The sequence below is a fragment of the Stigmatopora argus genome, chromosome 19 (genome assembly GCF_051989625.1).
Source record: "Stigmatopora argus isolate UIUO_Sarg chromosome 19, RoL_Sarg_1.0, whole genome shotgun sequence".
Lineage (NCBI taxonomy): Eukaryota > Metazoa > Chordata > Actinopteri > Syngnathiformes > Syngnathidae > Stigmatopora > Stigmatopora argus.
Window position 1 is genome coordinate 9,471,208 of NC_135405.1, and position 26,099 is coordinate 9,497,306.

General features: G+C 42.6%; 3 protein-coding genes and 1 long non-coding RNA gene across 7 annotated transcripts in view; 2 read left to right on the top strand and 2 right to left on the bottom strand.

The window, feature by feature from the left end:
* Window positions 1–2,479, top strand: part of sesn1 (sestrin 1) — a 37,658-nt gene extending 35,179 nt beyond the window's left edge. For 2 of the 3 annotated variants that reach the window (XM_077587060.1, XM_077587062.1), the window contains 2 exons: window positions 249–393; window positions 475–2,479. In XM_077587060.1, the coding sequence (XP_077443186.1) occupies window positions 249–393; window positions 475–561 (232 nt within the window). In that variant the 3' untranslated portion in view covers window positions 562–2,479. Of the gene's footprint in view, window positions 1–248; window positions 397–474 lie in introns of those variants that run through there. The other variant, XM_077587063.1, reaches the window with a different exon arrangement.
* Window positions 2,480–2,500: 21 nt separating this feature from the next.
* On the bottom strand, window positions 2,501–9,410 carry armc2 (armadillo repeat containing 2). 2 transcript variants are annotated; one of them, XM_077587059.1, is made up of 17 exons: window positions 8,676–9,410; window positions 8,536–8,608; window positions 8,028–8,190; window positions 7,811–7,940; window positions 6,488–6,555; window positions 6,259–6,360; window positions 5,304–5,491; window positions 5,122–5,224; window positions 4,839–5,053; window positions 4,573–4,718; window positions 4,404–4,503; window positions 4,005–4,275; window positions 3,809–3,931; window positions 3,352–3,465; window positions 3,152–3,284; window positions 2,923–3,080; window positions 2,501–2,849 (listed from the first exon to the last, which is right to left on the bottom strand). In XM_077587059.1, exons 1-17 carry the CDS (start codon window positions 8,891–8,893, stop codon window positions 2,734–2,736), a joined length of 2,421 nt encoding a protein of 806 aa, XP_077443185.1. In that variant the 5' UTR covers window positions 8,894–9,410; the 3' UTR covers window positions 2,501–2,733. The 2 variants fall into 2 exon arrangements, with proteins under 2 accessions (XP_077443185.1, XP_077443184.1); XM_077587058.1 differs by lacking the exons at window positions 2,501–2,849; window positions 2,923–3,080 and having other exon boundaries at window positions 3,140–3,284; window positions 8,676–8,840; window positions 8,969–9,410.
* A 48-nt stretch (window positions 9,411–9,458) lies between these two features.
* LOC144064471 (uncharacterized) lies at window positions 9,459–12,046 on the top strand. Its single transcript, XR_013296803.1, has 3 exons — window positions 9,459–9,593; window positions 9,956–10,119; window positions 11,956–12,046. It is a non-coding gene; the product is annotated as an uncharacterized LOC144064471 (long non-coding RNA).
* Window positions 12,047–14,089: 2,043 nt separating this feature from the next.
* Window positions 14,090–26,099, bottom strand: part of foxo3b (forkhead box O3b) — a 33,842-nt gene continuing 21,832 nt past the window's right edge. The window contains exons 3-4 of the mRNA XM_077587064.1: window positions 17,363–18,810; window positions 14,090–17,056 (exon numbers count right to left, since the gene is read on the bottom strand). Coding sequence (XP_077443190.1) covers window positions 17,377–18,810 — 1,434 coding nt within the window. The 3' untranslated portion in view covers window positions 14,090–17,056; window positions 17,363–17,376. The remainder of the gene's footprint in view (window positions 17,057–17,362; window positions 18,811–26,099) is intronic.

Genomic DNA, 26,099 nt, shown 5'->3' on the forward strand with positions numbered 1-26,099 from the left:
TCCTCCCTTACTTGACGTAAAAAGAAGACGGTCAACTTGCATTATGTATGAAATATTACTTATTTTTTCTACATAGCGTCAAAAACTCAAATCAAATATATTATTGTCTACAAAGACAACACTTTGTTAACCGTTTTTAATTAGTTTATTTGGGACCAACCGACCTAACCACCTAGGGATACTAAGTAAAACACAACACAACACTCCACAAACCAACTAAGATTTTAATTCTTTTTTTTTTTACCCAGATATGATGATTACGACTACGGCGAGATCAACCAGCTGCTTGACCGCAGCTTCAAGATCTACATCAAAACCATGGTGTGCAGCCCCGAGAAAACCACCAAGCGAATGTACGAGAGCTTCTGGAGGCAGTTTCAGCACTCCGAGAAGGTCCGTTTCACCTTCCGTCACCGGGCCGAGCGTCTTTCACGAGGACATCATCGCTAATATGTCTTCTCTTCCTTCCCACAGGTCCACGTTAATCTGCTTCTTATGGAAGCGCGAATGCAAGCCGAACTCTTATACGCTCTGAGAGCCATCACTCGCTACATGACATGAAGTGCTTCTTTGTTATCTTCTCTTTTTTTTTCTCGTTTTTTTTTTATTATATTCTGGTTTTTATCTCGTCATGTTTTGACATTTCAAGTGAACGTTTTGGCAAGGTGAGGAGCTGGATGGAAGATCAGAACAAAGAAGCAAGCAGTCATTTTTTTTTCTAAGCCTGCAGTGCCAACAGTGAGCAGAGGAGGGCAGCATTGAGCTTAAGCACTGATGGCGTTCAGGATTTTCTTCAGTATTCCAGCAACATCCCCTTTTATTCATTTGCTTATTTTTGTCATCACTGTTTTTTTTCATATCTTTTTTTTTTGGAAGTCAACCATCATCATTTTTTAGGCGCGCACGCCCTGCGCAGCGTGCTCTTAACGATGACGACAATGATGCTGCTGCTCCCCATGTTGTATTCAGCAGGGGCAGGTGGTCATATTGACCCCCCGACCCCAGGAAAAAAACATACCCCATCCACTGCGTTATTTCCAACTGTCCATGTAAGCTAATTCAAGGAGTGTGTGTGTGGAAACTCATAGAACACTGAGCCCTATTTGAGTTGTGTGTGCGCGTGCGTATAGCAAAAAAAAAAGTAGTTTTTTTAAATTTCACGTGTCAAAAAAGGCGACGCATGGAAGGAAACTTCTTGCTTCTGCTGCATTACTGTTATCAATGTCAATGATGACATCATAGTTATTTGTTGAGAAAAGAAAAAAAGACTGAAAGAATGAGGTTCTCCATGAAGGGTCGGTCCGGTGGCACAAATACACACAAATATATACACACACATACACACACACTGCTAAGCTGTCTTCCGCGTTATCCCGGCCACCTGGTCGTCCCTTTTTGGAAGTCTGTGAATTTTACTCGTAATGGAAAAAAAAATACCTCGTGTTATCTCCATTTAATGACTTTTTTCGCTGTGCAAAAAAAGCATGTTTTGTACAACGGTACTTTGACTTTGGAGTTTTATTTCCTTTTAAGTCAAGGTACTGTTGTACGCCCAAATCATGATCGCTTTTTGTCAAAAGTGCTCCTGAGTGAGCGTTGTTTTCTTGTTTTTATTTTTATTTTTTTCATCCCAGGCGTTCTGATTTGCTAACGCCGGCCCGCCATCAGTTGTAGCTACGCTTCTTCAAGCCTGACTAGTGCAAAAAAAAAATCAGCTTTTGTTTTGATACTATTTCATTAACTAAAAGCGGTAAATGCTGCATTCTTCTCATGAAGGCGGATTAAGACGTGATGGCGTGGAAGTTTTCGACAAAAAGAATGGTACCGTTGGAAGAAAGTGGAGCTTTTTGTTTTTCAAATCTCCTGACACGTCAGTTACTGACACTTTTTTTGATACAAAAACGATGAAAAACGACGGACAAAAAAAAATAAAACTATGCTATTGAATTGTCGTGTATCATTTGTAGCGTTATATTATTGTAATTTTTGTCTCGGCAGGACGGCACCTAGTATATACGAACACTGATTTGCCACAGCGCATCGATTTGATGGTGTAGTGGTTCACCAAGCAACACTTCAAGTCCAATTTATCAATTTTGAACTAAGCCTGTTACACCTCACCTTGAAAAATTTCCAATGTGAGGCCGCTAAATCCAATCAAACGGCTTCTCTCGTTAAGTCGTGACATCATCACCAGCACAATTGCCAACGTCCCAATAACCCCGCCCCCCTGACATCTCATTTTGGATTTGAAAAACGATATCAGCCGGCGACTATTTTATATCACGAGTCATGTTTTAACGAGATGTTTTGTTTTTCTAATCCTGAAACATGAAGTGATGTTCCTGATTTGTGTTGATGTAACAAACGTGACTTTGAAAATGCTGTACTTTTAGGCGACTTGTAAGCACTGCCCGGCCCCGTGTCTGTGTAACATGAATAACGATGATAATAATAAAGGCTTCGAGAGGCGACGACATCTCCTGATTTTTCATGCCTTTTATTCGTTTACCTGTCTATAAAACATTTGCTTAGCAAGGAATATGAAGCTGACTTGATTTTTTTTACATGCACACTCACGCAAAAGCAACCGTTTGTTATATAAATGTGCAAACTTGTAAAGATATGTAAAGATGGACTTTAAAGTGCTTTCAAAACAACAGTCACATGATAGATTTTTAAAGATGGCAGCACAACTAAAACATCAGGACAGTACGTTTATAATATTAGTATTCACATTTCAACAACAAAGCACGATAAGAGTTTTTGTGCCACGGGACGGAAGTCCAACTCCCATGATGCTTTGCTGTAATCCTTGTTTTCTGTCCATTTGACAGCCACATTTTCATCTGTTGGGAGAAGAGAAAATGTTTTCATGTTCTAATGATGCAACATTGCAACTTCTAGGGACCGCCAACTAACCCAAATAGGATTTGAGGATTTCCAGCAGCGACCGCCGGTCCTCCCCGTCCAGCAGTTTTTCCGGGGCGTCTCCACCGCTCATGTTCCACAAGGCCTGACACAGCTGAGCCGACAGCTGCCAGTCACCCGCTCCCAAATCTCTCAGGCAGTCCGTCAACCTAACAAACACCGAATCTTAGAATGACGCTCCACATTATAAAATGTAAATTGTGTTATTTTTTATCCTTACTTGGTTGCAGCCCCCTCCATCGAGAGACAGGCTCTGTTGGGAGGGTCCAGGGCCAGGTTGGTGAGGACCCCGGAGGCCGAGAAGCACACGTCTGGGTTCTTGGAGTCCAGAAGTGTCACCGCAAACCTGTAAACTGGAGAGCTGGGTTTGTCAACATTTGCGCGTTACAAAAAATCGTGTTTCCGAGTTGTTGGAAAAACCTTTGTTGTGCATGATGAACTCCCGCACGTCTTTGGACTGCGATAAATTCCCGTAGACGCGGGTGGCTTCGTGCATGGCGGTCATGTTGGAGCTCAGCAGCAGCTTCAGCATGACTTGGAAAAGGGCAAATAAGAATTACTTGCGGCTGTTCGTTCAGTTTCACTAACGTCACTAGCGCGCATTTGGAAAAACACACAACCAGCCCTAGGGTGTTTTTTTGTATTTTTTCATCCTCCTACCAATTTTAATTAATTTGAGGCTATTTCCTTCTGTAAATATTGCTTTTTAAAAACATTGAAGTGTTTTTTTCTCAATGGCAAGTGGTTGGTTCCCAAGGCAAATATTGGGGTCTGATTTTGATGTTTTTACTGATTTTAAGGCCTAATTTCTGAATGAATCCAAATAGAAGGACTGTTTTTTGTATATTATTAATTAGTATAATATTTTAGCACTCACGCTGAGCAATGTCCAGCTGCTTGCATTTCAGCACTGAGCTTTCTTTGTGATAGAACGTCAGATTGTTGATGGCGGCCGCCGCGTTGACCATCAGTTCCTCGTTCTCCTCTACAGATCTCAGCTCTGCCGTGCACGCGAAAAAGGTTGAATTATGTCCCGTCCGGTATTAATGTTAGTACGCCGTCCACATTCTCACCCATCGTCTCCATCAGCAGGCGGACGCACTCGTCGTTGGCGGCCAGCGCCGCGCCCGCGTCCTGGTGGATGCACATGTTGGCGAGCACGCGGACCAGCTTGACCAGGACGTCTTCGGCCTCCCTGGAAAAGCCCCCTTCCCTCGGTTGGTAGTCGGCGTACAGCCGAAGGAGGGTGTCCGCTAACGTCTCGCAGCGGAAGAGCTGGCGGCGCGCCTCGTCGCCCTTGGACGTCAGGTTACCAAGCGTGAAGAGGACCCGCACCACCAGGTCCTGCGGGAATAAGGTGAGGGGATTATTATTTCGCCCAGTGCCATTAATGGCAATATGTCCGGCTTTACTAGTTAAGAGAAAGCTCATTTGTTTTAAGTTAAATACCGCGAGGACACCAGCGGATTTACCTGTTTTCGGCTATGTTTGGTCAGGAGTTCTAAAAATAGTTGGTAACAGTCGGGGGTCTGCGCCAGAGCCAGGCGGCACTCCGAGTACGAGGAGAGTTTACTGAGGAGTAGAGAACAGGGCAAACAGATTTTAGACTATGTTGGTTCAGTTTAACGAGCGTCAATTTACCTGAATATCCTAGAAACGTTGGTGCACACGTCTCGGTCTGCCGGGTAGCGCTGCAGAATCAAGCAAAGCTCTGACATCGTGGATTGAGAAACAAAAAGGGAGCGCGCTTTGGCGTGGTCTGCCAGGTTTCGCAAAGTGGCGGTTATCTGGAAATGTCATCAGGGTCAAAGGTCAAGATAAAGGGCCTTCCTTTTGTGGTCTGCAGCAGTCCTTTTTTCCACAGAGGCAAATCACAACCAAGTTATATTTTTGAAGTACTGCCCTACCTGAACAAGAATGTGCCCGGCGATCGCCACGTGATCGTCGTCCACTTTTCGTAGTTTCTGGACGAAGCGGTGAGCCGCGCTCATGCAGTCCTTGTCCAGCAGGAGTTGCACGACGAGGGCATTTCCTGAGAGAAATTTCAGCGTTCCGGCGCAGTAAAAGAGCGCTTCGCCGCACGTGAACACGTCCTCGCGCAGAAGCAGACCCAACAGCGAGTCTGGAAAGAAAAACAAATCCTCGCTTGTGATTTTTGTGGCTTCAAATGTTTTGTCGAGGTGTGCTCACCTAGGACCGAGTTGTTATGGAATAGGACATCATTTGCTTCATTGCGACTAATCTGGAAGACGAGCTTGCAGATGTTCAGCAGGTTGTTCCCGCTGACATGCAACTGAGAGGAAAGCCACATTTTTTAAGTGAAAAGACATCGAGTCATCACCAAAACTAAACTTGTGTCAATAATCACTCACGGCAAGGCACAGCTCGGCGACGCGCATGTGGAGTCGCGGCGAGTTCAGGTCGATGAGCCGGAAGAGCGTTCGCAGAACACTGGATCGCTTCTCGCAGCGGTGAGGGCCCAACATGGCCGCCTCCGCCAAGGCGTCGTAGAGAGAGGCGCACACGTCGCTCAAGTGGTCCGCCGAGTCCTGGCAGCTGTCTGGAAATATTGAAAAGAAGAAAAAAAATGTCATTTTTCAAATGCACTCAGGCCACGTTTACACAACAACAACAATTTCTGTCATGAGGGGAGTAAATCATTGGCTGGAGTCCTTTATAGCATTGACCCTTGATTTATTTCATGCATTGGTCGAGCACGAGCATTAACATCATCGGTCATTGGGAAATGTAGATTTTTAGCGTTATCAGTACATGCATGGAAGTCAGGTGTCATCCAAAACTCACTTTAGAGTGTTGGTGTTTACTGCATTTGTATTTTGGCCTCCGCAAAACATTGTCGCGTAAACAGCCCCTAAATATCTGGGCCCCGTTTAGCGCTGAATTCAGCTCAATGCACTTGAAGTTAAATCTACCCGTCAATAAAACATGAGCTGCAAAATAACATCCTCCCTTTTCTTAGAAATTTCCAAAGGTAAATGGAGCGGCACAATCGCGCCGCTCCAATCTGCATGCAGAGGAATGAGAGAGGGCCTGTTTCTTGTTTTCGGACTAAAATAATAAAAGTGTTCCCACAATTCAAAGCGCGGACGCCTTTTCTGCTATTCTGAATGCGTGAGCTCACAAGGCTTTGGATGAAATCAATATTTAATAGTGAACTTGGAATGTTAGTTTGCCATTAAATGTGTCGGGTCGAGCGGGCTTAACCGTTCTGCAGCATTAGTTTGCGAAGACGTGCTCGTAAATCCGCAATTTTAGATCTTCGCATCATAAACCCCGTACGTTTCTTCTATTTTGCAACGCTCTTACCGCCAGCGGCCGCGGCCTTTAACTGCTGCAGGAGCGGCGCTATGGTATCCCAGCGTGAATCTGCGCCGGCGTTTTTGTTGTTCTTTCCATTCCCACGCAAATCTGACGAGACACAGAAAGCACGCTGGTTAAAACGAGCAAGTGCGTCTGCTCGGTTCACAAGTTCAGTGTTTTAAAATAAAACAGCAGCAAATTTGACAGAACCAAAGAGGGGTGGAAAAAAGGTCACCTGCTCTGGTTCTTGTTGGGCCTTCTGCGCTTCCCAGTCCGCTATCGACACTGGACTGAGATAGTCTGCTGCTTACAATGAGACAACACATTATACATATTATAATGAGATCAAAAAACTGAATCTGATACATATAAAACAGATCTATTAGAAGAAGCCACTTGGTGTCCCTGTTGCACCAAAAGTCCAACACTGACTTGCCCTCGCTTGAGTCGACTCTAGATTCTATGACATGTTTTTCACAGCCTGACCTAGTGTGCGTGTGAATGTTTGCTGTCGCCTTTGCGCATTTCTAACCGCAATTTCCAACAGACAGGAAATAAAACTTGAACTTTGCAAGCGATCTGCTTCTGCCAAAGCTGTTTATGCTTTGTCACGGCACGTATACACACGCGATCATTTACAATTGTGAGATTCAGATATTGTGAAAATATGACGAACAGCCCGTCGAAGTGGAGTTTTTGGCACGATCTCAGAGTTGTTGAGAGTGAATCGTCCACGATAGGATTACAGGTCCCGTCAGCGGGGCTTTTTGTGCGATACGGACATTCTCAGAGGGATGATCTCATCCCTGTCTTGGGCCTGGCAACCGCCTGCTGCAGTTACAATGCATAGAGCTGCCAGGCTTGCCCAAATGGGCATCTAAATCTAATAGAGTCACCATTTAGAGCCATAAAGTGACGTCCCATTGGATGTTTTTTGTCTGCGTCTATTAGCGGTCATTAGGGTTCTGCTTATAGTGCTGATAACAAAAGATCCAAAACTTGATAGTGCAAGGAAACAGATTTGCTGATTTTGACCTCGGGCTGGAAGAAACATGATTTTTCTCCGCCAACTATCCAGCTGTAATTTTCTTATATTGTTTATTCTGTTCAGGCTCATTGCAAGGGATGACGTTTATCCTAGCTTGACATGCTGTGTTGCAGAAAACGTCCGTTTCTGGCACTGAGAAAATCAGACTGCCCGACTGTATGCTCTCAAAAACAAGGTTTATTTAAAAAAATGTCTCAATAATGTCTCTAAACAAGTCATAAAAAACAATAAAAGTTCTTAAAGATTGCTGCATTTCTGGGCTGCAGGCAACATTCTGATATTTTGTGCAAAATGGGTTTTATTGTTGGTACCCCCACCTGGCTTGCAATCAATACGGATGGATTGGAACTGCAGAGAGTTATAACCCCACCCTCATCCCGTCACGGCTGATGAGGTTGGCCATGGAAGAATCTTGCCTTCTAGTAATCTAACCGCCACTAAATCTCACGTTCATTATGGGATGTCACCATGATGGAAGCCCGGGTGAAGTGAATAGAAGAAAAAAAATACCTTTCACTCTGACTTCTGCGTGTTGTGGCCAATGGAGGCACACTGGAGAATTCCTTATGATCCCCACAGACGAAAGCCAGTTCAGACGGCAGCTTTTTGGCCCGATCTTGGTGGAATCGTTCTTGGGATGCTGTGCATGGAAAAGATGTTGATGAACACAAACTGGAGCTTTGTCCAGATGTGGAGAATGTTAATTAAGGTCAAAGATGTTCCTCGCCATCTGTGTGCGCTGGTAAGGGAGGCAACGTGGTGAGTGATGATGCCCTGAAAAGACGTGCCCGTGCTCGCCTCAATCCTCTTTTGGTGTCCAGTGGGTCATCGGGGGGTTTGGGCGATGCCTTTGAAATGTCATCCCTGCCGGGAATGGAAATCTTTCTCTTCTGGTGTGGAAACAACACACATTTGTACTGTCAGCCACAATGTCAAATGAGGTTTTTGGCCAGTGCAGAAGTTCATCGTTGGGTTAAGGTTGAACTTAAAAAATATATATATATATTTAAGTGAAAACTCAATGGATTTTAGGTATGCTTTTTGGCTGCTGTAAATCAAGTCAATAGGAAAATGAATCTATCCAAACAATGGGATTTATCATTTACTGTTTACATTATATTCTGCATTGTTTTACTGGTCTCATCAGCAAAGTGATCTGAGTTAGGTGTTCATTCTCTCCCTGTTGCATTATTCAACCTAGGAGTTCATTAAAGGCGAGGTGTGATCTTACGCACATGTTCCAATGGCGATAGACGAGTCCCTGAATTTGGCCGGGAGTCGCCGATGTCAAAATTCTGAGAGTGGAGACTGTAAATTGGAGAAAACAGAGTGTGTGAATTGGATTTTAAGACAGAAACGGTGGATGAGGGCAAACCTGAAGGTAGAAGAAGGTCTGCTGCTGTGGTCTGCACGAACAGAGCTTAATGGAAAAAGGTGCCTGTTTGCATCCTGGGGGGTGTAAGGCCTCTGGGTGGATTGAGTTCGGAGGATCCTTCTCGCTTCGCCCACAATCTCAGCACTGGTCCTCAATGAGGGGTGCCTCCTCGGCAGAAAAGGCCCACACAGCTCGTATTTTCTCTCCATGGAGCCCATTTGGCCGACTTGAGGTCAGCACAGCTTACAAACTATCTTAGTTTTGCATGATTAAAATTTCCCTGATATATTTACGTTCCAAGCATGCTTTCATTAGGGAAGAAGGGTTGCTTGTGAGTCGGAAATGACAACGCCGTGCAAACGAGGAGTCCCACGCTCCTTTCTGCGTCGCCATGGTGACCACATGTTGCTGTGGTTGCGAGCACAACAAACACGGCAGAATCCGCTCCCGTTCGACAATAAAGTAGAATGAAAACCAAAAAAATGTCAAGTTAGAAAACGGAAAACAGTGAAAACCTACTGTTAATGCAGAGAAAAGTCCGCGATGTCCTTTGCGTTAAGTTTATATATATTTTTAAAGTATTCCTGTTCCCAAAAGAAAACAAAAAAGAAAAAGGCACATGAATGCAAATCTATAAAACTTTAAAAATTCTGCCAAATAAAGAGCATTTTAGTATACATATAATGATATTTAGAATAGAGAATCCAACTGTTTACATCGCGCTTGTGCCTGGACTCGGCTTCAATAGCTCTGACGTCATAATTAGTCGGCGCTATTGGACTACGTCACCACACGCGACCAGGCTAGTCATTAAGTTATTGTAGTAAGTGTCAGCTGTGAAACGACAATGTTAGATAAATCCAGATTTGCACCAAACACGATCCGATGAGCAACAAACAAACAAGAAAAATATGATCAGTAAGTCTTAAGTCATAATATTGCCCATCTTTTATTTATGTATTTATATTTGGACTAAAATTCTTCTAGATTGCATTGCAGTATATATTGGATGGTATAGTGAAACAGCTTACTTTATTTCGATACATCAAACGGGTATGATCGTTTCATTAATTTGGAAATCTAATAATATTTTTTTAGTTGTTTTGTAAACAATTGATTTTTAGTAACAAATGATGTATAAAGTGAAGTATTTCTATTTGAGAGATGTGACAAAAACTGTTGTGGTAATAGGAAAACAACACAATCCCATTATTAGGGTGATGTCTGAACAGATTGTGTAGATGAAAAGTATAACTACTAAAATAGTCTTTTCATATCAGTTCCACCACTTACCAGATGCAGGAGTACCCGAAGAAAACCCACGCAAGCCCTGGGGAGAACATTCAAACTCCACTCGGGAAGATCCGAACCTGGGATTGAACCCTCGATCTAAGAACCGTGGAGCCATCGGCACGAACCACTCCCCACTGGGCCGCCACATGTTGTATAGTAAACAATATATTCATAAAAGCATTGAACTATTTACCATGACTTTACAACTTAATTGTTGGAAAAAAATCTAAGCACATTGTTTCATAAGGAAAAGAAAACCATTTGATACATTATCAAATTATTATTTAATTTGGTAAACAGACTTATTACCATCTCGAATAGGAAGTATGAACCACACGCACACAAACAGACATCAAATAGCCATGCACCTATGTGTTGCATTTTTTTCCTATTCTGGTCAAGTAAGGTCCTCGATGCAAGTCAAAATACAACACTGCAAATAATTGTCACATAATGTATTAGAGTCAAATTTAAAATGCAAACACCATCAAATTGTCTTCTCATGAATCCCTTCCCCCCTTTCTTCCACTAAATTTTAAATCTGAAATACTTGTCAGATTTAAATAGTACGAGATGCTTTCGTCTCTTGGATACAATGAACCTGATTGACTGAGTGTCCACCCTGTGGAGCCAATCACAGGAAGTTTATCCTGTTCTCTAACAACCAATCAGAAAGGGGGGTGAGATGCCATTCTTTGACAGAACGGTACTAAACTTGTCAATCATGTGGGATCACTAAAGTGGTACTTGAGAAGATGAAGTACTGCTCACGTCACTGCTAACCGTTAACGTCACGAAGGAAGGTGACACGTCTCCTTGGAAACTAGAAAGAGAGCTCAGATACGGTTGGGCTTCAGTATGCTCGGCTCAACTCAGGAGAACTGTGAACTCACGTGAACCACTCTTTCCCCGTACCACCTGCTTTATTTCGGTATTTTTTGTTATAACGCTGCCAGTTCAATTGAATTGGATGTCTATCACTGTCAAGGGCAGTCACGGAATTAATATTCTAGTGGTTCACTGATCGTCCCACTTGTTTTTATGTGGAAAAAAAATACTAGGAGACAACTCACGCACACATACGCTTTCACAAACAAAGTATGATAGCAAAGCCACATGTTTGAATGGCCGTGAATATAAACACACGGATGTACACACTAAAAACCCCAAAGACATATGCAACACAGATGGGATTGTTGAATGTGCAGACTAGGAAAAATATGGAGGGAGAAAGGCAGCACAGCTAGTTTGAAAAACAACAAAGCGTAGTTGGAGGAGGACTTGATAGAAAATAACAAGTGTTTGTCAGAAAAAGTACAAGGACGAGCACTGTAAAATGATACGTTTAGAATTCAACATGTAAAAGGATAACTGGGAATGTCAAACTAAAACAACATCTTTTTTGTCTCAAAATTCCTGCAGAGTAGAATACATAACAAAATAAGGAGCAATGTGGGTGAAAAGTGCTCATTAAACTAAAGAAGTGTTAATTTAGTCCAAGTGACATTACGGTAAATTGCCATTTTCGTTTTGTCGTTGAACTCCTTGCATTAGTGTTTGTCGCTAACAGTCGACACCTCTCTGTCGCTTGAGGCTCATTCTTGGTGACATGTTAGCTTTTTCTTTGTCTCCACTATTTGACTTAACAGCTAGGGAAGAGAAGAGCGCAGTAAAGGTGAAGAATGGCAGTAATGAAAGTGTGTACGCTCTCTGCCTGCTGGTTTTAACTGCGAGCGCCGGCTGTAATTCTCTCCACGCTCGCACGGCATCGGTGATTGCGCGCAGGCTGCCCGCAGCACTACTTTTGTGTGCGTCCCTACAAGTTATACTGATGCATGGTACACTCTGACCTTGACCTTGTGTGCATGGGAGCTCAATTCTCACTAGCAAAAGGGGGATGGGAGCGAAACCGCCTAGTTGACAAAACAACTCAAATGCACGATATTGAAGTTGAAATAATTGCTTTATTGATGACTTGTTTTTTTAGGTGTTGACCCCTGATGTATTGGCGACCAGTCCCGTTTGTGCCAACGTCATCAACATTGTAGACTCATTCATCCGAAAGTGAGAAAAGAAAGGTACATATAATCAATTTTTGCTCTAATCTTTTTGTCCAATGTGAAAATGTTGCAGCACATCTTAAGGCTTTTCTAAAAGCGTATTTGAGACACCGTTTCCCAGCTCATCGCAGCCTTTCTCACTTCCCTTTCGCACACTGTATTTCTGTCATTTCATCGCACTTCACCTCTGCCACTTTTCACACCGATACCTCGCATCTCATTCTCACACGTCACCACCCGCGATGAATGTGATTCTCGGGAAACGTGCTCGCACGGGGCAAATGGTGTCATTTTGTCTGGCGGGCACGTCGGCGGTCGTGCCGCACACGCTCCGTGCAATCAGGCACTCTTCGCTGGGCTCTTCGAGTGAGCAAATACACTGATGACATCATCCCACTGCAGCACTCTCGCATGCGCGTGCACGACGCTCGCAGCACAAAGACACTACCGACTCAGTTGTCAGTCTTCAGCGCGTAGCTCGATACCTCGTCGGATGGATGAATTGGCTCGTCGGTATGTATTGACGGCAATGTACTTCAATGTCGGTGAACTAAATCAAGTCAAGCTATTGCTTTATTTACTTTTTCAATAACAATAGGGCCGGTAAAAACAATTACAATAACAACGAAACCCATCCACCACGCTCTCCTTGCTGTATAGCAAGTGCAAACTTGAAGTGGCGTAACTTGTCTGCTTGGGACATTCTGTTCAAGCAGATGTGTCTTATCCTATGTCATGGGGTGGAAACCTAAGTAGGGAACAATTAGCTCCGCCTTCAGCGGCTTGCATTATTGATGAGGGCGCTAGAACCAAAGGACACGCAAAAGGAAACAGTTAACGGTTACACATTCCATAAGTGGCAAGCCTTTACTTTTTGCACAAGCGTTGTTCCTAACGTCTGTTTTAAAGCTTCACCAATAAGAAGACCGGAAAACTCTTCCATGAAGTTCCACAGGAACCAGTTGGCTTCTTAAAAAGTGTCTATGGGCGCCTACTTATGTTGAAAAAAAGTCTTCCACAAACAAATATTGTGTAAGAGGATTTCCAGGAACGTGCGAGGAACAAGGAGTTACTCTCGTGGTGGACAACAACACTCCCACAAGAAAGTTATTTATCTCCTCGGGTCAATAAGAGGTGCAGCAAAATGACAACTGCAAAGAATCATTCATCTTGTGTGAATTCACAGAAATGCAGACAAGATAGTTTTGCTGTTTTCACTGACTTTTTAACACCCACTCAAATCAGCATTTTAAGACACATGGCCAGTATGCCGGAAAAAAAAAAACACTTGTAAGGATCAGTGATACACAAGATGACTTAAAGGAGACGTGAAGTAAATTCTACTTTTGTCAAAACAGTCCAAATATATTTTTCAGACCATTTCCAATTGTGTTTTTTTCTTTAATATTTGTATAGTTAATTACAACGTCATTTTCAATATAAACTTCCAATTCGCGCTGAGAGGAGTTCCAAAATATATCATTTGACCACAGCTTCTCAATTTTTGGTTGAATTGAACCAATATTTTAGATATTTGATCATCTCACACTTGACTATTTCATCTAAGCCACACGTGTCAAAGTGGCGGCCCGGGGGCCAAATCATGAGTGCCGACTTTCTGTTTTAGGATCAAATTAAAATGAAGAGTATAGATTAAATTTCCTGATTTTCCCCCTTTTAAATCAATAATTGTAATTTTTTAATCCATTTTTTCTGTGTTTTTAGTTCCAAAAAAAAATCATTTTGTAAAATCTAAAAATATATATAAAAAAAGCTAAAATAAACATTGTTTTAGATCTATAAAAAACTGAATATTCAAGGTTTTTAATCCAGTTCTTTTAATCCATTTATAAAAAGAAATCTAAATATTATATCTAAAATGGTCCGGCGCACGTGAAATCAAGTTGACGTTAAGGCAACCCGAGTCTGACACCCCTGATCTAACCAATTCAGTGCAATCGTATAGTATTGTAATTTTTATTTCAACATAAATGTGATATTGCACCCATGTTTAATCTGAAAAGGATCATAACAAAGCACAGACAAAAAAAACACAAGTAGCACATGGTACCTCACCAAGCTTTATTTACATGTGCACCATTTGTCATACAAACTAGAGTACAGAGCCAGAAAAAAGGGAACACAGGAAGAATACCCACAAACATCAACGTCAAGAAGATTATTAATAGGGAACAATGCTAAAAGGACCGGGGATGTACAGAAGGGAGCCTTTTTTTAATACAAAAAAACACAAATGAGGTGATACATGATTTTTAGTGGTTTTGTCTCTTTTTTCTGCACTGCAGTTGTCTGTGGGAGGTAGCTAAACGAAGCAGACAAAACGTCAACGCCTCGGCAGCCCCTGGCAAAGGTATGAATCTTACATTTGTACAGTCAGTGTATTCAAATCTTAAATGGTAAGCAGTTAAATTGTTAGGATTCTCCATATAAAAAAAGACACTGAACACACAGGAGGAGTTTTTGTCTGACAACACGCAGTAATAATAATGAGCGCAGCAAAGTCAGAGGATGGTTCAAGTGCTGCTGATTTCGCAAATATAAACACTGTTGTCCGAGCACTAACAAGTGTTACGATTGCTGTCAAGGGACGGCACCATTGCAATGAGTTGAGTGGTTACAGCTTAGTCGTGCACTTAGTCTTCAAAAACGGCACTCGCACTCCTCTGCCTTGTCGATATATATATTTATATATATATATAATTGTATATATACACGTGTACACTATTATATACAGAGGGGTGAAAGCCTTCATGTCAACAGGGCCTCCAGATGCTCCAACAACGGTTACTCCATTCCGATTCAAGGAAAAAAATTGCTGGCAACAGTGTTCCCTTCTACCTGGCACATCAGAACACTTCTTCAACTCTACCTCGGCGAGGTATCGAGGGTCAAGTACTACGAGGGAAAATACGACGAGGACGTTCGTTCGGTGAGTACATGGATTTCACACACACATAGGTCATAATGCATAAATACATCATATTGTACTGGGGGCATGCAGACACGGGGAGGAGCTTGTTTCATGTGTGAGTGGCAGAAAAGAGAAAAAAATAGATTTGGATAGGAGATTAGGTTAAGTAATAGTGACACGAGGGAAGTGTGATAAAAAAAGTTGTAGTTTTATGATTTTTTTTTCCAAGAACAAAATAGTACTTTCTTTGGGGAAAATGAAAGATTCAATTAAATTGTACTTTATTTGGTATTTTAAAAAAGTATCCCATGATGACCCCCCCCCTGTCCCCAAGTTTAAGAAACTACACTTTGTGAAAATTGGTCATAATCTTAGGAGGAATAATTATGTATAACTTACAAATGTCTTCAATCTTGTGAGGAAATTTCCCATGAGAATAAAAGCCCAATTTTATGGAACTCATATTGCCTTTGGGGTTAAAAAAAAAAGTCATGTCTTGAGAAGGAATAAAGCCCTGAAAAGTAGTCTAGCTGCAATGTAAAAGTTGTATTTTTAAGAAGATCCATCTTTTCTCAAGAAAAGAGTGAATAATTTCAAAAACGAAGAATCGTATCAATCTAGAAATTCTGCTGTAAACGGTAAGTGCGAGCACCTGCTGTGCTTCTCAACAACAGTACAAAAATGTTGTGCAATAACAATTAACTCTTCTAAACACATGCATACCTTTTAGATCTTATCATGACTTCATCCCCCTCAAATGACTACTTTTTCCACACTTAATTGCCCTCATTTTTTTTCATTTCAATCCCCAGTGGCCAACGCGTTCATAATAATAATAATCTTTCCTGACGTTGTGTCTTTCCTCCTCTTCAAAATCTTGGACCGAAAAGTTCACAGATTACAAGTTCACAAATATTCACTGATACATGAATTTTAAGGAAACGTGTACTTGGATGAAAATACCTCTCAAATAAGCCTCCCTCCCCTGAGTGTTTCTACACATATTGAGCATTCGTAAATTCCCTACAAGCTGATGACCAGCACTCTGCACACATTCCTTGAATTTGTCTTCAATCTGAACAAGTGTGTTTGTGTGTGTTTCAACATTGTGTGCATATGTGTGCTATGACTTTGGCTGCCAGCATATCCTACTGCTCGATTCAAGTAATTTGGCAATGTACAGGAGAGACAGCTTATTGTTTTACTGGAGGACAGAAATGGCTTGCGACCCCTCCCATCATGCACAGGGTCAGCCTCTCTCCCCATGGCCTTGGCTGCAGTTCTTCAGGCGTTTTGCAGGACGAGGGTCAAAACGGCACAAAAATTCAAAACTAAACTAAATAAAATGTACGAGGTGCCCCAAGGACAAGATTCAACACTGTTTTACATTAGCACCTGTAATGCTGTGGAAATGTTCACATCGCTAAAACACAGGTATATTCACTTTTTCGCTACATTATACGCTGTGATAAACAATTTCGAAAGCCTTCTCCAACTGTACAAATACACGAGTGAGATTTTCTCCCCGTATTTTTTTTGTCTTTGCTTCTAAAAAAAAAAGAAATAGTCAAAGATTCAACGTGTAGTCATTGAAACTTTTCGGTTCAAGCCATACGTAGGAAGTGCGTGGCATTATTTGTGAACGACACACGCTAGTTTGACAGAAACATTGTCCCGTAACGGGGGAATCTGAAAAAACAACACTGAACATTTAAAAAGCGGAGGTAAATACGACATCCCAGGAGGAAAAAAAACGTACTGGTTCAGATTTACAACGGTTCCTCCACGGGAGTTTCTTTTTTGTTTGAACAGGAACAAGCACGCCGTTCACCCGTTTGTCATTCGTCTTTGTAGTCCAACCTGATGACTAACGTCTCTTTGAGAGCCTTATGCACGAGGAAACTTGCATAATTCAAGAGTTTGTTGTGCCTTTTTTATGTTGTTGTTTCACAAGAGGCTATTCACAAGGGCTTGGATCGCTTCAAAGTCCGGCAGATCTTTTCCTTGAGACAAGTGCTCATCGTGTAAACACAGGGTTGGTGTTGAATGTTGTGCTGATGGCTGGTTTTGGCAATAAAGGGGGCGTGTCTTTGGACCTGAGGAAAGGAGAAAAAAATAGATGATACAACCAAGATTGTTTTGTTTTTACGAGGGGCATCGAACAAGAAGCATACTACAACAACAGCCGGTTTTCAAGAATGCTCAAAGGTGCCACAAGAAGGCGCCGAAGCCCTTAAGTAGTAATTAGTGACAGACAACTAAGGAACATTTTCAAGTGATAGAGCTTCACTTAGAATCAAAGCTTTGTTCGTCTAGATTGAGCAAAAGATTGTCATTTAAAAAGGACATGAAGATGAGATGAGGGAAGGGAATGTCAGTTAATACAATTGGAGGAGAAATACCTCGAGCGTGGTCTTCAGCCAGGTACCCAGCTCTGAGAAGCCTGCTTGGCGCTTGCGAAGTTACTGACCCCGTTCATGTTGACCAGGGAGTCGAAGTTAAAGTCAAGTCCGTCGGCGTCCATCAGCTCGTTCTTGATGATCGAGTCCATGTCGCACTCCAAGCTGCCGTTAAACATGTCCAGGTCCAGATCTGTGGGGAAGCGATCCTGGCAGACGCCTCCGTTGCCGCTTACCGCCCCGTTCAGGAAGATTGATGTGTCGATCTGCATGGAGGAGGAGCCGTTTCCTCCCAAGGGTGAAAGAAGGATCTGCTGTTTGGCGCTAGTCAGGATGTTCACCTCGTTGGCTAGATTCAGGCCTCTGTTGATGGACCTCGTAGCGTTGTTGTGGTTGTTGCTTTGTAGGGTTTCCCCTTGGCTTCCCTGAACCCCTCCGGCGTTTCCGAAAGTCATGATAGGATCGTTACGGAGCATGAGGCCACGGCGGGAGTTCTGCGACACGACGGCGGCGGCGCTGGCCTGAGACATGAGAGGGTCCGACTGGGTCATCATTACGTCGCTGTGGTTGTCGGAGTTCAGAAGATCTTGTAGCGTCACACTACCAAAGCGGGCAGTGCCGATGCCGGAGAACGACGTCTGCTTATTCTCCTGGATGGTTTGCATGGGGGCCGGACGCAAGGAAGAGCCTGGCGCGTGAGACCCAAAGATGGAGTTGCTGTAGTTTCCTCCGCCGTTGGAAGGAGCGTTGGACGCAGGCGTGACGACGGGGGTAGGCGAGCTTAGCCCGTTGGATTTGGGGACAAACGTGAACCCCGAGGTCCCATTTGTCGTGACTTGTCCTGAAGCGTTCGGCAGCAAGTTGATGTTATCCAGCTCGTCCATCAGCTCGTCCGCGAGTCCGTCGTTCAGGTTCATTGTACCGGCCAGGTCCGCCAGGCGAGGCAGCTCAGGGGGCGCGGCGGCCTTCCCATTGGCCCCGTTGCCCGGAGACAAAGCGTGGCCGGGGCTGGAGTAGAGCATGGGCGAGAGAGGGGGCTCGTCGTCGGGGACCTCGTCCAGCTCCGGGTTGGCCAGGATAGGTGAAAGACGACCGCTCACTGTGCTGGCGTTGGAATTAGTGCGGGAGCGGAAGTCCGTCCAGGCGTCCAGCTCCTCGCTGCTGCGTGACGTCGGGCTTCCCGGCCACTTGGAAAGTCCCGAGGGACTATCGCCGTTGATGTCCCCGGCAGTGGCCGCCGCCGCTTGCAGCGCCGCCTTCTTCTTGGCGGCGCGGCCGCGGGCCGACTTTGTGTACTTGTTGCTGTTGTCCATGGAGACGGCGCGGCGACGGGGCGCTTTGCCGCCCTTTCCTCCTTCTGGATTGATCATCCACCAGGAACTCTTGCCCGTTCCTTCGTTCTGGACACGGATGAAGCGGCTGTGCAGGGACAGGTTGTGCCGGATGGAATTCTGCAATACAAAACGGAACTGGTCATTATTTGGTCAATCAGCCTCACGCATATTGATTGGTAGTGTTCAGTCGAGGGAAGTAACAAAGCAACTAATTCCTCATCTTAAGCATTGTAGAATTGGATAAGTTTAGGGCCATTTGTGGTCGTGGGCTGGGAAAACATTGGCATTTTAGGATTCTTCTAGCTTTTGTTGTGTTCAATAAATCGCTGGTTTTAGGGAGAAAGCACTGATCTAAGTTGTTGTTCGTGGGGATTGGACGCAACAATGGAAGACAGCCTTTGTTATGACGATCTTGACAGGGATGAATAAAAGTCCGCCAGTTGAGTTGATGTCTACATTGTTTGAGGCAAGGCCTTTGTGTTGAAACGATCTATAATCAAGTGTCTCCGAAATTATAAACAAAGGATCCCTCTGTTGCGAAAGGGCGTTACTCAGAAACGGATCATGTGTGCTCAAGCGTGCCACCACGTATCGATCAAGCCCTTGCTTCTTTTCACTGGGAAAACCCAGTGGTTTAAAGTGAGGCTTAAGCACACATGACTGCCACTTTGACTAATTCATTATTATGATTTTTACTTTTCTGTCCTCCATCCTCATTCTGTGGTAAAAGTTCAACACTGACCCTGAAACAAAGTGGTGTGTTTCCCTGCTCCGACGTATAGTTTAACGGCTCCGAATTCAAACTGGCGAAAAGTCAAAATGTCTAATTTGTTTTCCACGAAATTTCCCGTCTTTCCTGGGATTGGTTTGGATTGGCAACCCAAAAGGAACAAGCGGGTTTCAATTATCCTTTTTTCTTTGTAATATAGGGTGTGGGCAGAGTCTTAACATTTTTTTGCTCTCTGTTGGTTTCTGTGTTTGAACATTGTGTGCATGTACATGCATATTTGTGTGTTTAAGGTGGTCAAGTGGAAAGTATTGTTCGCATTGTTTTTAAGACTATAAATTCAAGTTTTGTCTGACGCAAAACCATAAAATAATTGCAGGACATTTATGAGTGGTCCGTTTGTGTGTGTGTGTGTGTGTGTGTGCGTGTGCGTGTGTGCATGCATGTGTTTATTCAGTGCGGTGCAGTAAGATGAGATACCAGGGAGACCAGTGTTTATCCTTTGGCTGTATCTCATGAGGCATGACATAATGTCGTCTGATTTACCAACATTTTAAAACACACACACACAAACACACACTCAGGCACATAATAGTTTGCATTCTTCTAATGGAGTCGCATAATATGTGAGCATTAAGACAAAAAAAGTCTTGCAGGAAACATCTGTGATTGACATGTGGTGAAAAGTGAAAGCGTGTGCAAGAGGTGTTGATGGCGCACATGGTGTGTGTTAGTGTTAAAAAAAGAAATTCGCACAGAAACTATTTTCGATGTAATGCTTCAGCGGCTCTATTGGGTGAGATGACATAAAAATCACTTGCTAAACGCTTGCCAAAGACAAACCCCTAGAGGACAAATATTAGGAGTCGACCGATACTCATACACGAGGAACTTCCCTCTTTTTTATATTTGAACTGTGACAATATCCAAAAATAAACTTGAAATGTATCCTGCCCAAACTCCTTTGCTATACATTATAATTCGAGTTATTGTTTTGTAAGAATTTGGCTTGAGTTGGGGTAAACCTATTATTACTTGTACACACTGAGTGTGTATGTGTACTATGTGGGTGTGTGTATCCCACTGTTTAGCTCCTCTGAGCAATTTCCAAATCCCATTAATAAAAAGAGCTGAGACAGCTCTGATTCATGACTACCAAACTCTAACACTAAATAACACACATTCATGGGCTCCTGACAAGGTTGCCTAGTATTCCCCAATCTATTCTTTAAGGTCACATTGCATTTTCCGGCAACTGAAACATCATCTTTCACATAAAAATGTATATATAGTATATCTATTTTTACTTCTGGTCACATTTAAACATTTTGTCAACATTTGTTGTTAACATACTCAAATTTATGTGAAAATATATAGTCAGTCTAGATTGCAATATCTACAATTAGCTGTGTCTCTAAATCATTGGGTGCCATTGGCTGTGAGAGACATCCAAGACTTGGACTTTGAATCCTTTTGTCATGACTTTTCTTCTTTTTTTTTCTTCTTCTGCCACACCACATACTCTGTACGTGCTCACTAGCACCCTAAACATGGTGTAGCAGAGAATAAACTAACTCATTGGCTGCCATTGAGGGCAATTGACAATCACTGCCATCCCTCTCATTTCAAAAGATTTTAACGTCAATGGCACCAAGTGAGTTGAAGACACAGCTAAGAACAGTGGGACATATTAAGGGTCTGTTTCAGTTTTTAATCTGGTTTGCCATAGGCGCCACCCCATCATAAAAGTATGCCACAAGTGTCATTTAGTGCCTGAAGGAAGACTAATTTAATTGAAAAAAACGGACTTCAGTTTCACAATGTGTTCCTTTGAGCCAGCCAGCGTGCGGTGCATGTGTGTTGACATTCGCCTTAGATTAATCGCGCGGGTTTACATAACACACGATAACATGCTGCGCGTCGGGGTGTTCTTGAGCAACCAACGGCTCAGGTCACCTGCTTGTAGTCCTGGTTTAAATGTCAAGTGTGCATGCAAAAAGTAGCATAAACTTGTTATTTCGCGTCAAATCCCAGAGCCAAAATAAGAAATGACAGTTAAGCACTGGCGTGGCCTTTCACCTCTTGGACAACACACTAAAACCGAAGAAGTCGCTGACTGCATTATTCCGGGTTGAAATGTGTGCTGTTGCTGGCTGATGAAACCCACTGCAACACCGTCTCAGGCCTCCTCAATCCAATTTCCCCGCACCAATCGCCTGCGCTGCAGCTCGCACGGCTACATCCAATTACGACGAGATGTCTGAATCCGTCTCGCCCAATCGCAGAGCTCTACCCTGGCGCTCGTTTATCGCGCATTTACGACATCCAGCGCGGCAGGAGCTGATGTAATGCCGCCACAAAAAAGTCTACCACAAATGAGATTTCCCACCTCGGCGTCATTCAAACGTAACACTGCTTCAAAGTGGGGACGGAGTGACAAGGAAATTTTTGCGTGACAGCCTTTGATTGTTCCCACATGTTGCTGCTGCCGATGGACAAAAAGGCTTCTGTGTCACTCGGCTATGACGGCGCAGCTGCCACACGTGCACGCGCACACGGACTCTCACGTTTGTTTACAATCGTAACACGCCAGAGTTATAATAGATTGGGCGTTTTCCTCCATTAGTAAAAATATATTGAACAATAATACAAAACGAGACATTATTAGAGAGAACTGGCATCCATAAAAGTAGACATTTCTTTTCATTTCTATGCCTACATGCACGGAAAATGTGATGTCCACACATGTGAACACCATATTGTCATAAAATGAGAGTATTTTTAAATGGCCCAAAAATAGTAACTTGCTGTATAAAAGATAAAATGACTATTTCTTGTGTGTAGGATTAAAAAGTTCATTCGCACTCGATCGTAATAAAATAACACAATAAAGTAGTTAAAAATTCTTAGAAATACACTCTAGAATACATTTTTCCACCCAGCAAGGCCATCTAAGGGCAAAAATGTTTCATAATAGGGGGAAAAAGGCGGGCTAATATAAAAATTCCTTGAATGTAACAGTGGTGGTCTCCAAGAAGGCACACAAGTGCCAGAATGCACATATGTGACACGTATGCTACGCTTAACAAATAAGCTTTGCCTCAGTTGACACTGCAGAGCCAGCGCGGTTATTTATACTGTGGTCACACTGACACACACACACACCGTGTCCAGGTTCCAGCTGCCCTGAGCTCTGGACTGCAGACAGAACATTCCATTCTCGACAATCATTTGTGCGTTTGCGCTTGTGTATCTGTGTGTGTTTCATCACTTGTGTTGACGTATAAACTAAAAGCGGATTCTAGGTTTGGCAGAAAGAATCCTGCTTTGCCTCATTCCCTTTATATTTGTGTCGTACACTCCCTTATTTCCTCCGTAGACTCTATTAAATGCATGCTTCTCTGCCAAAACGGACATATTTACGATTCGGTACAGTGGAAGCCTTTGTAAAAACTGATGCGTTTCTACTGTACATGATAAAAGTAAAAAAATCAGGAGCGAAAAGGCGATGTTCTAGGAATCAAAATGGGAATTTTGCCCTTGAAATTGATTAAATAGATACAATACGTAGAAAACAATTGGAAAATTTGTTCTCGGCAAAAAAATGAAAATATCAAAGAAAAATAGAAAGATAAAGTTGCGATTAGAGGAAAACAGTTATATTATAACATTAGCCCCACGACTTGAAGACTTTCTGTTGCAATTGTAAATAACCAAAATAATTGTTTCTAAGAGCTTTCCTCTTTTTTTTCCCTGAACTCAACATGACAGTATATAGCAAAGCCATTTTGATGTAGCTCCTCTATTCTCTATGATTTAATTTACAAACAGTTTGGGAAGATGTCAGCCTCTTCTTCCATGTGTTCTCCTTGTGTAAGACCACATGCTCGGCAAAGGAAAGTGCGTGTGTTTACGCTTCTTCCTCCAGTGAGTGGCCCGAGGTGGGGGAGTTGGCCGACCCGGCCCACCTCCAACAACCAATCGCAACAGTGCAGACTCGTCACGCATCTTTGGGTCAAGTGTCTTTTTGATGGGAGCTATTTAGAAGAATATGACCTGATGATTAAACTCAAGCACACACACACACGCAATGAAATTTATGCGGAAAATCCATAATCATATGATAGATCATAGTGAACTGTTCTATGGATATGCTTGCTAAATCAAGCAGCTGTGTGTGTTTGTGTTGTTTCAAATTAGGACTGTTTATCACCGATGCGCATACTGTGTGTACTCTGCTTCGGGACAACACGGGACATCCCTATTAGGCGTTTCGGGACACGGTGTCCTCAAGCATTCACAGGCTCTGCATTTGCCACACTCTCTTACACAAGTTGAGTCAGGACTAATGGAAAGCACGAGCAACAGTTGCCCTTGGACATAATGTCCATAAGTAATAAATCTGATGGGAAAATAAGATGGGCACGGAACTAGACGGGAGGGCTTTAGTGCCAAATGATATCTATTGTGGATTGCGCAATATGTCGTAAAGATAAATGATTTGTCTTGACGGTATTTTTAGTACCGCTAATATTTTTGTATTGAATTGTTTGGAATGTGGAAAAGTTCACGGGATACTTAATGATATACAAAGGATTTTCTTTGCGACACAGCAAAAATTGAATAAAAAAAACACCGCTACTTTACATACACAGACGGGCCTTTTAAGACAAGGATGGAGGTGTAAGAGGACACCCTCAGCAGGGTGTCTACATGATTAATGACATCTCTAGCGGCATCGATGTGTGGAAGGTTGAAGTGCTGGCGCTAGTGAGGGGATGGCAGTCTAATGATTCATAGTTATCCCAAATGGGAATGTTGCTATTCCGGTGGGGAGTCCTGGTGTGCCAGATGAGGAATATGTGTGTTAAATGAGATAGCCAACCGCGCCTCCTTCCAGAGGCGACCGAGTAGCAAAGAGGGAGGATTTCATTACAGATGACGTCAATTTCCAGAGAATAGCAAAAGCTCTTGGCGGTGGCGTGTCAGCGCAGAAGTATCCAGGTTAAAGGGACACTTTATGAGCGGTGAACGGTGTTTTAGTGCCTGCGGTTAGATAAGAAAATCGCTACCATGCAGTCTTGAGACGATTTGTTATCTTAGCCAAGCAGAACTGACTGCAAGGTGAAAGCCTCACCCAAGTGAATCATCAATTTGCCTTTTAAATGTAACTCTTGCAAACAAAAATCATCTTAAATTACATAAGTCGGTATTGGCTGTGAGTTTTTAGATGAGGGCCTTTTTTTGCCACAGTAGATTGATAGATTCATGTCAAAATGGTTTTAACAACTTTTGCTATCGTTACAACTGAAAAAGTTTAAATTTAAGCTATATTTGCAAAATCCAAAATATTTTTACTATCCATGAGAATCATTTTTTTTTTTTATGTGGCAAAGGTCACCTGTAAGAAGGGTGTTGCTATCTTTTATAGTAATAATATATATATATTTTTTTAAATATATAGATATTTTTTAAATGAACAAATTAGTCAAGGAAGAGTAAAGGCTCGGCTGTTTTAAGACAGCCTGGAGAGAGGTGGACTGAGGTTTATGACCGTAACACTTAACACCATGCAGCACCGTGGGTGCATACTTGTGTATCCACTTAGAGCTTTTTTAGCTTTTTCAGAGAACTACTAAGGTAACTTTAGGACAAACAGTTCAGTTTCAGTTCAAATAAAAGTATAGCTTTGAGTAGGACACTTGCATTTCTCCATATTGTAAAAAGGAGATTTTCTCTTGCCCTTCTGGAAATGTCAAACTGATTTTCCAGAATCGCCTGTTAAAAGTTTTTTTTAAGATGGAAACTATGAGAACTATGCTGAAGATATATATATAGTATATAGTATATATGCTATTCGGACATGGTGACATTTTTACTCCGATCTCAGACAACTATTGGGGTGTTCATTTAAAATAACTATTAGATGTAGATTAATCTGTTTGTATTCTTAGTATAGTAATAACATCAAATAAGATTACATAAGTGTACTTTTGGACTGTCAGAGTTTATTGAAAAATGTCTCCACATAACTAAAGATCAGATTCCAAACTTGAATTCATCCGAGTCACTGCATTATACCAGTCTTTTTTGGGATGTTATTAAACCCTTGTGCCATTTGCCATATGCAGAATACATGGGTTACGCCATTTTGCACGTGTAGGGCGACGCTTAGACGCGGTCCCGCCTTCTCATTCCGTGTTTCCACAACACGGCCCCCATTGGTCATGCACACGCAATGTAGTTTTGTGTGGGGTTGCACACGGTCTCTTCGTCAACATCAACTTTTAAAAACTGATGATCAGCACACCTTAATATGCTGGTCAAAAAAGTCAGGAGCTTTACATTTTTTGTTTTATAGGTCGGAATTTAGGACATGCCATTTCCTGTTTGCATGTGTGCGTTTGTGTGTGTATGTGTGTGTGTTCTCATGTGCGACTGGTGCAGTTGAGAAGTTCGCATCTGGTATGAATTAGCACTGAGGCCCTGCTGGCATTTAGGGCTCGTTCTAATGATGCTAAAAACAGATACAGTACACACACCAACGTACACATATATGACAAGTCTTACCATATGGTCTTCAATGATTCCCATTTCCCTGCTTTTACCATCATTCAAGCTTGTACAAAACATATTGGGACATTCATTATCATGGAGAAGCAGGTGGTGTTGGTAACCT

Bases quoted from the DNA above. Each gene is read 5' to 3' on its own strand.
- armc2 (XM_077587059.1), bottom strand. From the start codon at position 8,893: ATGGGCTCCATGGAGAGAAAATACGAGCTGTGTGGGCCTTTTCTGCCG. The intron at 8,609-8,675 runs GTTTGCCCTCAT...TCCAATTTACAG, and splicing joins AGACCTTCTTCTACCTTCAG to TCTCCACTCTCAGAATTTTG. The intron at 3,932-4,004 runs GTGAGAATGTGG...CGTGCACGGCAG, and splicing joins CCTGCTGATGGAGACGATGG to AGCTGAGATCTGTAGAGGAG.